Here is a 13551-nt window from a genome sequence, read left to right as displayed (position 1 = left end):
TCGACGAGCGCGTAGCGAATGAGCCGCCAACTCGGAACGCTCCACCTTCGCTCAGCGCTCCGCCGACGTCGCCGTCGACGTCTCCGTCTCGGCGGCGACTGCGCAGTCGGCGGGGCTGCGTCACTGCAAAGTGAATATATTTGATACGATTTTTGGCAACCCGGTTTGAGCCGAATCTTTCTGGCTGCCCGGGTTAGAGGTGGCCCTCCAAAAGCTTGGATGGCAGGGGCAGGAAGTCCGGGGCTGCGTGGGCGCCCCACAAATGTGACAGGTTTTCGCCTTTGTTGTGGCCTGAAATTGATGCCACCAATTGATCGCCACCTTTGTGCGACACTTGTTGCTCGCCTTTGGCTATTTATAATATTTCTTTATTCGAAAAATGACATCGGACGCGTGTCCCGAAAACAGTCTTTCCCTGTTGAAATAAATGTTTCCGCCATAGAAATTTATTTGAAGTAAGTTGTGCACGCCATTCGAGACTTACATAAATTACGAGAGCGGAAATGGGCGTGACGGGTGGGCATCGAAGATCAACTAAATTAAAACGCCGACGCATGGCAAAACGTTAGAAAAGAAATATCAACCCAGTTCAGATCAGACCGGATTGCAGAGACCCACGCAGCAATTATTGTTAATTGTTGAAGGGGGAAAATGTAAGCAAAATATAAATTAAATGGTAACCAATCGTTTAATGAAATTGTGTGAAAAGTAAACAATTTAAGAATATAAAATCTGATTTGATTATATATTGTTAAATCATTTTTAAACCGTAATAATGACTTATGTTTGAAAATTAACTAGAACCCTATTAAACAACCAGAGTTTTCGAGTATACAAAAATGATTAATGGTATTTTATTATTTCACTAGCAAGTTACACAGAAAAACACTTTTCAATAACATAGCTCCAAGAGCAACGAATGTTGATAGTTGGGATGAATATAGATCGTATTCGCGTAGAACGACGTTTTGTACCCTCGATTACAGCACTAATTGCAGGCTAGAATAATTGCGTTTGAGGAAGGTTTAACAACGCGGTGTTTTGGTGGTTTAAATACGGCACAGGAAATGCACTAGCTCCGTGGGGTGGGAGAAGAGTAGGAGGATGGCTACAGGCGTCTATTTCTGGCTGGGCGTGTAGTACATGGAGTGCAGGAAGAGGCGAGTCACTTCTCCTATCACCGAACGGTCGGGTATGCTCTGGGCCATGCCGTAGAGGGCCATCTTTCCAACCACTGGCTGGCCGGGATCCTTCATGATCTCCGCCGTGCAGCTGCGCACATCGGCAATGAATTTATCTGCCACTCCGGGCTGTGTGTGCATGTCCGTCACGCAGATGTGGATGCTAAAGAAATGTATTTTAAAACTTAGAGAGGCTCTGCTAATTTAAAAGTTGATTCACCTACCCAGAGGGGAACTGCAGGCTGTTCAGGTTCCAGCCCAGTTTGCACAGCGAGTCCGCGAGCCGGAAAATGTCAAACACATTGGAGCCCAGAGCAATCACCGACGTGGCTGGCTTGCCAAACACAAAGATGCCGTCGATGTCACGAACCCTAGAACAGAGAAATAGGATTCAAACTTATTTTATTTAATGTCTTGATAACCTTACCCCCTTTCGATATAACGAGCTGTGTCTACGATGCGCTTGGTGGCCTCCAGGTAACCATCATAGCCGAAGCTCATCATGGTGGCCCAGCAGGCGGCGATAATGCCTCCGGCACGGGAGCCGTTTACGGTGGGGGAGCCGTACACGCCACCAGGCCAGTCGGTGGTCACGGTGAACTGATGGTCCTTGTACTTCTTGTCCGAGTAGAGGATCACCGACGATCCCTTCGGCGCGAATCCGTACTTGTGGGTGTCGGCGGAGATACTAGTCACTCCCTTGACCTCGAAGTCGAAGGGACGCAGCTTGTAGCCAGCGTTGCGGACCAGGGCCACCACAAAGCTGCCCAGACAGGCGTCCACGTGCACGGGAATGTCGTACTTCACGCCCAGAGCGGCGATGGCTTCGATGTCATCGATTGTTCCGTAGGGGAAGTTGGGGGCAGAGCCGACAAGCTGGAGGGGATTCACAACATTAGATTTCAGGATAAGCCATGGCTGTATATAGATAAATCCTCACCAGAATGGTGTTCCTGTTAATGGCATGCTTGAACTTCTTGATGTCGACCTCGTAGGTCTCCGGATCTACATCCACGGAGCGCACGTGGATGTTGAAGTACTGGCCACCCTTGTCGAAGGCAGCGTGCACAGTCTTGGGCACCACGATGTTCGGTTTGGTGATACCCTTGTGCTCCCTCGCGTAATCCCTGAAGGCCTTCATGGCCATCACGATGGACTCGGTGCCGCCGGTGGTCATTGTGCCGCAGCTGGCGGAGTTTCCGTGGAAGAGGTTGCACGCCATGCGCACCACCTCCGCCTCCATTTTGCAGACGCCCGGGAAGAGATCTGCGTGTAGGGGATTCGTGTAGGAGGCCTTGCCGTACACCTCGGTGACGAGCTCCACGAGCTCAGGCTTGTAGCCGTAGACTGCACCGGATACACGACCATCTCGCCAGTCGTAGTGACCGGTCTTGAGGTGCTCGTCCACCAGTCGCAGGATTTCCTCCTTGCTGAGTCCCTTCTCGGGCAGGACTTCCGTGTAGGTAAGGTGGGCGTTGTTCTTCTTGATTTCCGTCTCAAAATCATTCTTGGCCTTGGCCAACTCCACCTCCACCTGGCGGCGCACGGCGGGAATTTTCTTGGCGAACTTGAAGAACTGGCGCTTGCCACGGATGTACAGACCTGGTGGAAAGAAATATCTGGGATTAGTTTGCTATACATATAAGCTTTAAAATAAGCATTTCGCATTCCATAAATGATTTTGTTCCTTAGGAATATATATATATATATATTCTAAATATGCTGAGTCCAAACTTTGCTTTCACTAAACAATATTTAAGGCTAGAATTAGTCTTATCTTGAGGTGAATAGACCCAAAACAAAGAACGATTACTGAGATGTATTGTTGCCTGATAAAATATTTATGATGACCATTTGAGTTTATCAGACATGGCATGTTTCGCAGCAGACGAAACTTTGTTCAGGGTTTATGGTACGCTTTTAGAGGCTATGCTAGAAAGCCGAAGCCTTAGTCATAGCATTGGTATAAAAAACTACACAAACTATAAATTATGTTCGAGGAAATGCTAGATATCTCAATCTTATCGATTTCTAGCGTTGTTGAACTTTGCATATCTCATTGAATTCGAGTTGCTACACGCTTTAACAAACCTTTTGGCTTTAATCTAGCGTAATCTGTGTCTAGATTAAATTCAGAAGTTCGTGGAGGGCACCCGACGAGTGCATGGTGTTAAATCTTATATAAGTTAAAAGCACAAAGTACACAGTGAAGTCTACTTTTATTTTCAAAGGGAAATAACAGTGGGTCAACTACAGTTGAGATGTTTGATTGATTTGTATAAAAGATTATACTAAGCGGTTATCTGTGTCTTTGAGTTCCCTCTGGTTTTAATGCTTTATTATTATATATATTTCTGGAAGATTTTTGAGTACCCCAAGTATAAAAGATTAACATAAATATTATCTGAATTATTTTAGCTTGGTTTTTAATAAGAGCTTTACGTTATCAGTCGCAAACAGCCATTCAAAATATGCATATTTAAAATAATGTATTTGCTACATTATTAAATAACTTTTAAAGAAGTCTACCTGTATTTTTTAAGGTGTTCAAAGAACCCACCCACAAGATAAGATAGTTTGATGGATTTAACTTATTGACGTGCCCTGCCCTGCAACTTGGGAATAAAAGAAATCGGCTGAGTGGGGTGACTAGGCACTATGCAGTTGATATATCCAAGGGATCTTCCTACTCGTTCAAGTAATTTTTATGCCTGAAGATTGCCTGATAGCTTCGGCATGAATGGAATGTACTGATATACACAACTCACTTTCATCCTGGCAGATAACTGTCCAGAGGTAGACGCCTCCGAGGACCGTGGTGGCCGTGATGGTGGCCACCTGCCATGGCTCCTTGGCGCCAAATGCGCGATTGATGCCCTCGGCCACGGGTTTCAGGCAATCGCTGCCGGAGAACGGACGCATCTTGGGGCAGCTGGAATGTAGGAATACCCTTTAGTCGAGCTCTGATCGGGGGATCCGCACGCAAGCGGTTCAATTCGTTAACTGATTTCTGGGGCGGCGAATGTGGGGCGACAAATACAAATGGCTTTGGCGGCTGATAAAGTACTGTTCGAGTATTAGTCACATACATTTATTTATGGAGTACATAAGACGGCGGGAGCTTCTCAACTTTGTTGTTGTGTCTGCCCGCTCAGCCGATGCAGAAACAAAGGCAGTGGTTATTGACGCACCTGAGCGGGCCACTCACCTGTACAGTGGGCAGCTATATCACCAGAGAAGCTTTGAAAGACGGGAATAAACCTGAACTAAACTTTCAATCCTACAAACACATTGCGGCTTAGAGTGACCGTGCGACAACTGTTGCTCTCTGTGCTATCGAATAACAGCTGTTCCGATAACTGGCCAGCTGTTTGTTCTACGAGTTTTCCAGCACTGGTTGCAAAATCAAAACAAAGATGTTGCGTATTTTGCCAAGCTCCCGGAAAATATCAAAATATGCAACAGGTTGGACGCCACAGCTCCTCCGGTTCGCCAGCAATGGATCCAGTGATTTGGTCTTGGTCAAGGAGGAGCATGGAGTGCGGGAGATAACGCTGAATCACCCAAAAACACTTAATTCCCTCTCGCTGGAGATGATGTCTGCCCTTCAGGATGCCCTGGTCAAAGATAAAGATAACGTGGAGCTGCGATGCGTGGTCCTAACGGCACAAGGAAAAATCTGGTCGGCCGGCCACAACCTCAAGGAGCTCCACAACGAACCCAAGATACAGGCCTGTGTCTTCCAGAAGCTAACCGACGTAATCAGTGACATCCAAAAGCTACCGGTGCCTGTGATAGGAAAAGTTAATGGTTATGCGGCTGCTGCGGGTTGCCAACTGGTGGTCTCATGTGATATGGTGGTCTGTTCCAAGAACAGCAAGTTCTCCACCCCAGGGTAAGATTGGAACGTCAGTTTAAACGAATGTTAATCATTTATTTGAATCCTTATTTTAGAGCTGGCGTCGGAGTTTTTTGCTCCACTCCCGGCGTGGCCGTTGCCCGCATCATGTCGCGACCTAAGTCCGCCTACATGCTAATGACTGGTCTTCCGGTTACCGGCGAAGAAGCCTACATATCAGGAATGGTCACCAAATCAGTTCCAGCAGAGGAGCTGGATAAGGAAATAGACGAAATCACATCCGCCATCAAGGCCAAAAGTCGGGCCGTCATTTCCTTGGGCAAGGAGTTCTTCTACAAGCAACTGGCCATGTCCCAGACAGAAGCCTTCTCGGCTGCTCAAGACAAGATGATCGAGAACTTTCAGCTGGGCGATACCAAAGAGGGCATTGCTAGCTTCTTCGAGAAGCGTCCACCCAGTTGGAAGCACGAGTAATGGGTTTTTGTGGCTGTGAAACTAAGAAATAAAACTGTCCAATTGTGCATTTATACTTTTAGGCTGTTCAAGGCGAGAATAAAAATTATTTTTGTAATCCAATAATGTTTGTTTAAATCATTTTAATTATTCAACCGTATATGTTGATAGAGTATTACCTTTATTATATAATCTTATGGAAAAAATGATGACAGTTTTACTGTCCATCCACTAATGAGCAGATGCTTTTTAAGTGTTTCTTTTTAATTCCTTAATCCCTAAATTCCTACTAGATTACTCCCCAAATTTTTTATCACAATAAAATAAAACGAGTTGACGTGCTTTCGAAAAGTGCTCATTCCTTTTTAGGTGTTTAGTTTATTTAAAAGTGTTTTGTGAAAATATTTAAAAAATACAATTACAAATTTTCATAAATAAAATGTATAAATTGATGTGTGTGATTGGGTGCATTCGAAATTTTGGCAGTTAAAGTCTGTTCTTATAATAGATCTTCCTTATGGGTTGACATTGGTTAATTTATAAGGTATCCGGTTCTATTGTAGTGAGTCTTTTTTTTAGGTTTACTTAATTGGGAACTGGATGAGACGAAGAAAATTCCTGGGGCCGCGATAACGTGTTGCAAAAAACAAAAACTTTAAATTTGTTTGTAATTGCTTCTCAGCTTTCGCTGCATTTGTTTAAATATTTGTTGAGCTCTTCGCAGTGAATTAAATATAATAGAATACATCTAAAAGATGAACCACTCGTAGATTTTGTATATATATATAGCTACAGTAAGCGTCAGCATAGGTGCGCTAAATGTATTTTCTAAAAGTAGGCCAAAATATTATAAACTGTGCAATAAGTATTATCTTTCATTATTTCAGAAGAAGCTAACGAACGGCGATCCGCTGGCGGATCCCAATAGAAATATGTATATAGCGCCATGCAAAGAGAATTATAACCAAGAAAGTAAGACAAATACGATTTGTCGATAGTGATACGTGCTAAACTCCTACGCGTCTATGACCCCGTGCGAAAGTCCGCTGCTCCTCGGATCCTCCGCAAAAAGGAACAAAATGTGTACGGATGTGGTTGGTGTGCATGTCTGCAGTGCGGGTGTGTCTGAGTGGTGTGCAATAGTTTCCCTCCTCCCAAGTTCTGTGCGGGGAACTTAGACCTCGGTGACAGGGCGCTTCTCGATCCAGGCCTTGATCGGTTCCAAAGCGTTGATGGCATCCACGACACCGCGCAGAGCTGGGTAGGGCTCCAGCAGATCGCGCTTGACCATGTAGTTCATGTAGTCGGTGATGCCTGCAAAGTAGACATCGGCCCAGGTCAGCTGTTGGTGGAAGAAATTGGCATTAGTAAAGTTGAATTACTAAAAAATATATAGTCGAATAGGAGAGCGAGCCAAATTTGGAAAAGAAACTAATGGATTATATCTCATTAGACATCTTCAATAAGAGTTCATATGCATAAACCCACCTTGCCCAGAGCCAGGTGACCATCGTTGTCCTTGACGGTCTGCTCGAGCTTCTCCAGGTAGAATGGAATGACCTCCGCATTCAGGGTGACCAACTTCTTCTCCTTGATCTCGTCCTCCGGCTCGTACGAGACGACTGCAATTTCTATACATTAAAAATTCCAGAGTTAATCAAGGACACTGAACATGAAACTGGGGCACACATTGTTCGCTACTTAGACGGAAGTCGTTGATGGTGTCCACCACAATGTCGATCTGCAGGTCCTCCCACGGAGTGGCGCCGCACAGGCCGACGGTCTTGGCCAGGAATCGGGCCATCGAGATGCTCTGGTGCACACGCTTGCCGTCCACCTCCAGCACGGGCATCTGGCCCATGGGCATGGCTGTTGGGCGAGGAGGAAAGTGGGTTGAGGTTAGTACGTTGCTTACTTGACCTACCTTAATAACTTAATAATATTTTTGAACTAACTTGGCTTCAGGGCTGGCCACTCGTCGCGGGTGACGCGGACATCCTCGTACTCCTGGTTGCCGTAGGCGAACAGGTAGCGCAGGGGCTCGGCCAACGCCTTCACGTTGAAGTAGAAGAGCGTGTAGCTGTGCTTGATGGGCTCGGCGGGCTCTGCCGGAGGAGCGGGCTCTCCGCCCTCGACGGCGCCCTCTGCCCCCTCGGCTGGTGGTGGCGCCTCGCCCTCGGCTGGTGGTGCGCCCTCAGCTGGTGGTGCTTGTGCTTCATCGGCCATCTCTGCGCTTTCTCAATGCAATTCCCTGCAAAGTACAGCGAAAATATGGAGCAAACGTTAGTCATCGACCAGGTATGTAATCAAAATCAATAGTGCTTTTATCAGTTTAACTGATAAATATTTTTATACATGTTTATCAATTATATTTGCGTATGGATCAAAGTAGTATAGTACTACTTAAATAAGTAGAACCATTTTTAAGGAAAGTTATATTTAAAAAGTTTGTATCCGTGATAAGCAAACCATTAAAATACACACAGCTAAGTATTTCATCTCATGGCGAAATAGCTTTGGTTGTTTTTCTAGTTAGTTCCCGGTTTTGTTTATGTTTGTTGAAATTCTGAACTAAGCTAATCAATAGATAGCCTGTTTTTTGTGATAAGCAGAACGTGACAAATGTTTGTAGTTGAAGAGGCTCAGAAAATGCGTAAAAGATAAGGATAGTAAAAGGTTCATAAAACTTATACGGTTTCACGATAAAGAAGTCCTAGATAATTTTTAGTGCAAACAAAGCGTACTAAGAGCCGTTGGGGGTATACTGATATAATCTGGTAGTTAAGATTTGGTCTGATTTGAAAGCCATGTTTGCTCTCCACAGTTATTTATTTGCTGGCCTTATTCGGTGGCCTCTCAAGAATAATGCAATAAATCAAGCGCAGTCAAGGCAAGAGTCGACAGAACAGATAATTACCATAAAACTGAAAAATACACATGTATATATAGTAAGAGTATTTCCCTATAGACCCGAGCGGAAGTGCATTGATTGTCCCACAGACAACACACCCACACATCAAAGAAACTGGCACCACTCCTCCGCCCATCTGCCCACTTTTCTCCCCCTTTTTTTGTTTTTTGCCGAGTCGCGCAAAAGTCAGGCTCAATATCTTTCGGGGCGTTGGCGCTGCTTGAAGAATCGGAGGAGAAGGTGGTAGGAGGAAGACGTACGGGTAATACGCCCCTGTTTCCATTGTAGTCGACACTTTTTGCCTGGCTGGATAAATATTTAAACGTGGGATAGGATCCATGTGGAACGTAAACCAGTTTCAGTGCAGTACAGCTGAAGTATCTTCGTGTCTTGCCTTTGCCATCGGATTTTGGCAGGGCGCCCAGTCAGTCACCAAGATTCCGCCCCCCTCCCCTCGTTTAGTAATGCCCGATTGGCCGCCTCTTCCGCTGCAATTTTCGCTTTCGGAGAGTCTCAAATTGCAACAATCGATTCGACTTTTCGGCGTTATCTTCTGCCCCTCTGTAGCGCACTTGTTGCCATGACAGCTTCAATTGAATTTAATTTGGTCTGTCTCTGTGTTTCGGTGTCATGATTTAATTCAATTTCGATTTGCTGATCTATTTTGGCTCTTTGATCTGGCACTTTGGCACTAAATTCGAGGGAAATGGTTTCACTTTAATCGTGGGAAAAGGTTAGGGCAGCTAATGACGCCAAGATTATTCAATCCATGGGAAAGGGCAGGGATCTCAGTGGGTCAAGGACCCATGGAAACGGTGGAATACGTCAATGGCACTTAATCACGTGCACCCGGCCATATGGGCAACTTTCCGAGATGAACTGGGCGATCGGGTTATCACTAGAATTCGAAAGTCTGGGACCCCTAGTCCCCAGGCATTCACTCCATTATCAGTTCGGAAATATTACTGTTTATTTGCTTTTGTCTCTAATTTTTTTAATTTCAACTTTTCTCTTTGGAAAGGTATTGATTGGGGTTATATAAGCCTGCGTTTTGATAAGGTTCTGATTCTGAATATGCACCGCACTCAAGATGGTTCCGATTCGAGTACCTCACGCTTCGAAATACGTTCACGCACTCCACGGTCGACGGAGGTGCTATGGTCGTTTCTATATCTTATTCCGATCTGATCGGCTCTGAAGAGGCAGAAGAAGAGGGCTTCTAGTCGGTCGGTTCACGTCGTTGTCCTTCACATATTTGCTTGCGAGCGGGGCGAGAGATCCGCGCGAACTGCGATTCTGCGAAACGAGTTCAAAACTTTTCGATTTCGAATCGATTGACCCAAAAATCAAAATCAATCGAAGCCAAAAAACCATTGTGTGTAATTTTAGAACCGAACCGAGACGAGCACTGTTCGGCTTCGAAGTTCGCAAAAGCGTTTTCCAATTTTTGGCAAGGGTAAAACTTTTTGTGTTGTGTGCGGCTGAGTGCGTAAATTACATCATAGAGAGTTCTACGAAATTGGAAGGTTCCAGGAGGAGGAGGAGGAGGAATCGAAGGGCTTACCTCGGGAAAGAGTCCAAAATTAGCAGTGGCACACGGGCTCTCAGTTCTTCAATTTGCCAATTAAGCGTTGGTTCCGCACTCTCTCTCCGTTACTCTCACTCTCCGCTAAAGGGGAACGCTTTCACTCACTGAACCGATCGGCGCCACAATTGCACAGCAACTGACTTTCTTCGTCGTCGGGCGCTGCTTTTATACACTCCCCACTCGCGCTCTCTGCGAAGTTCTTACTCTCTTCCAAGCTTGCAAGCCGGCCGGTTAACTGGAAAGAGGGAGAAATTTAAGTATGCTCTCTCGCCGGCTGGTTTTAGTGGGCGTTGAAAAGGAAACGCAGTTAATGGAATCAGTTAGCATATTTAACCAGTTATTGGGTTCGTTCTTCTTCTTGCGCTCTTTTAATAGATGGAATGCAATATTCCAACAAGCTCGGCTTCCTAATTTGGCAATTACTTTTTATAAGCAACAGTATAAACCTCGCTCTCAGTTCTTATTTTTAGTTCTCTCTGCCATCCTAATTCTTCTCGTTTTTGGAGAGATCCAAGCTTATTTCAATTGTAAACCAATTATAGTAGCAAAAATTAAGGTAGTAAATATTTGTTTGTGCTTTTAATGGACGAACCTTGAAGATAGATTAAACAATGAAAACTAAATAGCGGAGGATGTGAGATGTGGCAAATATTTAAGACATATTTTCACAAACAACTTTCAGAAAGAGACCTTTCAATATTTAATCTATTATTTAGGAAAGGCTATTTTAAAGTCTTTTTTATCACTTTTTCCATTTCATAACAATTCAGTTTTTATTTACTTTTTACTGATCATAAAAAAGTAATATAAAGTTAATAATAATATTTAATAGTTTTCGCATTATAACCATCCAATTATCTATTTTAAAGTTATATCCTATCTTTTTTTAACATACTTCTCCTATCAAAGGTATTTGTATTGGAAAAAGTATATTAAGTTAATAGCTTTCTGCTCCTATTATAGCTTAAACAATTAAAATAACCAACGACCAGGTCCTCTACAATATCCCATCTTATCCATTTTGGAACATTCCTTCCCCATCTTATCAAAATCCTCCCACATTTGCAGGAATTTTCGTCGCATAAGGGCAAAATCAAATGGCTTCTATTTCTATAAACAGATAGTGGGAAATCGGCAATTAAAGCAGCCAGGAAATTTGAAACGCCCAACATTCGATGGCGGTGCCCTGGACTTTGCTTCAGATCGATCTCAACTGGCGGTGCCTGGCGACGAAATTCGAGTGCGTCTAAGATGTTTACTTATGTGGGAAGCATCAGGTTCACTTTGCAGGGTTGTCAGCTTGTGGAGATTATATAAATATAATTTAATACTATCATATGCCGATTCTCAAAAGAATTATCAACTTAGGTTGCGCCACTTACCACATTTGCATTCGGTTCCCAATTTTAAAATTACTTTCTATCTACTGTGAGACCCATACTTTTAAAACATATTTTAATGATGGCAAAAGGTTTGATTGAGGTATTTACTATGAGTAATATTTATACCTGTCATTTATAATTCTTTTTTATATGTAAAAAATCAAGTCTATTTTAATTTATTTAAATTTAACTGACAGAGTAACGGCTACAAGCTAAATAATTTAAAACAATTATTTGATGTCTGGCAACACTGAATATGGTTGCGGTATTGGATAATGGGGGATAGGTTTTAGACCGTATCAGGTAACAAACTCGGCTAGGTTCTTTGCGCTGCAGAGAGAACAGGCGGCGAATTTAAAAATAGGGCGAATTTAAAAAGTAGCGCGAGCTTCTAGATAAATTAACTTTAAGAACAGTACAAAAATAGCACCCGGAAAAATAACTTAAATTTCTACTTGAAAACCACAATTGCCATCAAAAAATATCTGAGTTAGGAAACAAATTTTATACATTTATACCTTCCATGGCCAATAAAAGAAGTTTGAGCCCTTAATTTAACTGTGAAAGAAAAACATAGAACCAGTAAGATTGAGTTTAAAACTTTGCAACACTTCCAACATAACTCGAACCACAACTGTCATTCAATTTAAAAAGACTCCAATCTATAAAATACATTTTATTTGCATTTATATACTTTATTGCCAATTATACAAGTTTGACTTATATGGACTTAATATATCTTTTAAATTAAACAATTTGTTATCTAAAAACTTGATGAAAAGTATTATGCACTGATAGCCAATGTGATTCCCACACTTCCCAGGTTGTACCTACTCAATCTTGGGCTTTACCCAATGGAGTCCAATAAAACGCAATCGATTTCACCAGCTTGCAAAAACATGGGACTCCCACAATTGGGGGAAGGTATTTCATGCGATTCGGCCACTTTTCGTGTTGGCCGGGTGCAGAACGTTCGAAAATGTGCTTAGATAGGCAAAACGGTGCAAAGTAACAAAACAGAAAGAGCAAAAAAGCCCCAGAAAACTGAGCCCAGAGTTCTCGGAGAATCAAGCCAAAATCCACAGCAAATGACCGATTTGTGGCCTTTAATGCGACGGCGTGTATTCAGCTCTGCGTTTTGTGTTGGCGGTTTCGATTGCGAGTAGACCTCGTTTGATAAGATATGGCAATCGCTACCGATAGGGCAGACATTTCAAACTCGCTGACGAGTGCATAATCGAGTGGAGCAGGTGAAGAATATATGACAAATCACAGCGAACTCACCGTCCAAGTTTTTCCCGGGATTGAAAAGTCCGAAGTTTACCAGTTAGTCAGGGAAATTTTCGGTTCGTTTTCGATTTTGAAGTTGGTTTGCCAGACTGCCTGGTTGAGGGGGAATTTTCTCCGCATTCTTTGTGATTTCTTTCTTGGCGCAGAGAAATAAACTTCATGCACTGACAAAAATAAATGCGTAATGTAAAGTAATTACTATTAACTGATCTTATTCAAATTTAAAATTTAATAAGATAGAAACTAAAATGTATTATGAAATTTACACATGCAAATGTAATATGCCTATTGCTTTTTTAAACTTTTCATTAGAATAAATTATGATCTAATATTTAAAGAAAAAATTTTGTTCAACCTAACTTTATATTTTGAAAAATGCTAAGGGAAAGGAGTTAAATTATAACTGTTCATTGTCTAAAACACAAACACCTTGTTTTGACCGATCTAAAACTAGAACCATGGCGCGAACTACTGAAAATGACATTCTGTGAAATTAAAATTTATATTAGGCAGCCTTAAAACCACTTCAATTGTTTCCGGTGTGGCCTGGACTAATTAAGAATTTATGCCGCCTGCGATTGCACTCCAGAAATAAAAGGCAGGCCGCAGAATGAAGGCGTGGCTGGCGGAATTATGACAATAATTTGCTGTGGAAAATGCGACACAGAACGGAACCGCTAAGCGCGAGAGAGCAATCTAAATAATAAAAAGGCGAGCGCATAAAAAAATTATAACTAACTCGGCAGGCAAACAGTTAAAACCAGACGGCGGGAAGGGGGAAATATACAGATACATATGTATGTCTGTCTGCCTGTCTACATGTGGCTAGAAGGAGAGAGAGAGAGAGACTTTGGCCAGATCGCGAGAGGCGATAATTCTCGCACTTG

At 43.1% G+C, this 13551-nt stretch overlaps 3 protein-coding genes across 5 annotated transcripts; 1 reads left to right on the top strand and 2 right to left on the bottom strand.

Annotated features, from left to right (window-relative positions):
• Positions 1–822: 822 nt before the first annotated feature.
• On the bottom strand, positions 823–4511 carry LOC108051288 (sphingosine-1-phosphate lyase). Of its 2 annotated transcripts, none has more exons than XM_017133348.1 (6): positions 4390–4511; positions 3950–4113; positions 2122–2783; positions 1609–2057; positions 1406–1552; positions 823–1344 (listed from the first exon to the last, which is right to left on the bottom strand). In XM_017133348.1, the coding sequence occupies exons 2-6, from the start codon at positions 4101–4103 to the stop codon at positions 1119–1121; spliced, it is 1638 nt and encodes a 545-aa protein (XP_016988837.1). In that variant the 5' UTR covers positions 4104–4113; positions 4390–4511; the 3' UTR covers positions 823–1118. The 2 variants fall into 2 exon arrangements, with proteins under 2 accessions (XP_016988837.1, XP_016988838.1); XM_017133349.1 differs by having other exon boundaries at positions 4373–4483.
• Positions 4512–4581: 70 nt separating this feature from the next.
• LOC108051289 (enoyl-CoA hydratase domain-containing protein 3, mitochondrial) lies at positions 4582–5616 on the top strand. The gene is made up of 2 exons (XM_017133350.1): positions 4582–5076; positions 5136–5616. The coding sequence occupies exons 1-2, from the start codon at positions 4598–4600 to the stop codon at positions 5512–5514; spliced, it is 858 nt and encodes a 285-aa protein (XP_016988839.1). The 5' UTR covers positions 4582–4597; the 3' UTR covers positions 5515–5616.
• A 216-nt stretch (positions 5617–5832) lies between these two features.
• On the bottom strand, positions 5833–10138 carry LOC108051269 (glutathione S-transferase S1). 2 transcript variants are annotated; one of them, XM_017133319.1, is made up of 5 exons: positions 9969–10138; positions 7449–7744; positions 7195–7362; positions 6982–7124; positions 5833–6835 (listed from the first exon to the last, which is right to left on the bottom strand). In XM_017133319.1, the coding sequence occupies exons 2-5, from the start codon at positions 7717–7719 to the stop codon at positions 6668–6670; spliced, it is 750 nt and encodes a 249-aa protein (XP_016988808.1). In that variant the 5' UTR covers positions 7720–7744; positions 9969–10138; the 3' UTR covers positions 5833–6667. The 2 variants fall into 2 exon arrangements, with proteins under 2 accessions (XP_016988808.1, XP_016988809.1); XM_017133320.2 differs by lacking the exon at positions 9969–10138 and adding an exon at positions 9514–9663.
• Between the last annotated feature and the right edge of the window lie 3413 nt (positions 10139–13551).

Source organism: Drosophila rhopaloa, unplaced genomic scaffold (genome assembly GCF_018152115.1).
Source record: "Drosophila rhopaloa isolate 14029-0021.01 unplaced genomic scaffold, ASM1815211v1 contig_115, whole genome shotgun sequence".
NCBI lineage: Eukaryota > Metazoa > Arthropoda > Insecta > Diptera > Drosophilidae > Drosophila > Drosophila rhopaloa.
This window is presented reverse-complemented; position numbering and strand designations above follow the sequence as displayed.

What these genes read in the sequence shown, in the direction of transcription:
- LOC108051288 (XM_017133348.1), bottom strand. Translation starts at nt 4,103, where the DNA reads ATGCGTCCGTTCTCCGGCAGCGATTGCCTGAAACCCGTGGCCGAGGGC. An exon ending in TTAACAGGAACACCATTCTG is followed by an intron (nt 2,058 to 2,121) that starts GTGAGGATTTAT and finishes AATCCCCTCCAG; the next exon opens with CTTGTCGGCTCTGCCCCCAA. An exon ending in GCTCGTTATATCGAAAGGGG is followed by an intron (nt 1,553 to 1,608) that starts GTAAGGTTATCA and finishes TCTCTGTTCTAG; the next exon opens with GGTTCGTGACATCGACGGCA.
- LOC108051289 (XM_017133350.1), top strand. Translation starts at nt 4,598, where the DNA reads ATGTTGCGTATTTTGCCAAGCTCCCGGAAAATATCAAAATATGCAACA. An exon ending in AGCAAGTTCTCCACCCCAGG is followed by an intron (nt 5,077 to 5,135) that starts GTAAGATTGGAA and finishes TCCTTATTTTAG; the next exon opens with AGCTGGCGTCGGAGTTTTTT.
- LOC108051269 (XM_017133319.1), bottom strand. Translation starts at nt 7,719, where the DNA reads ATGGCCGATGAAGCACAAGCACCACCAGCTGAGGGCGCACCACCAGCC. An exon ending in GTGGCCAGCCCTGAAGCCAA is followed by an intron (nt 7,363 to 7,448) that starts GTTAGTTCAAAA and finishes CTCGCCCAACAG; the next exon opens with CCATGCCCATGGGCCAGATG. An exon ending in CATCAACGACTTCCGTCTAA is followed by an intron (nt 7,125 to 7,194) that starts GTAGCGAACAAT and finishes TTTAATGTATAG; the next exon opens with AAATTGCAGTCGTCTCGTAC.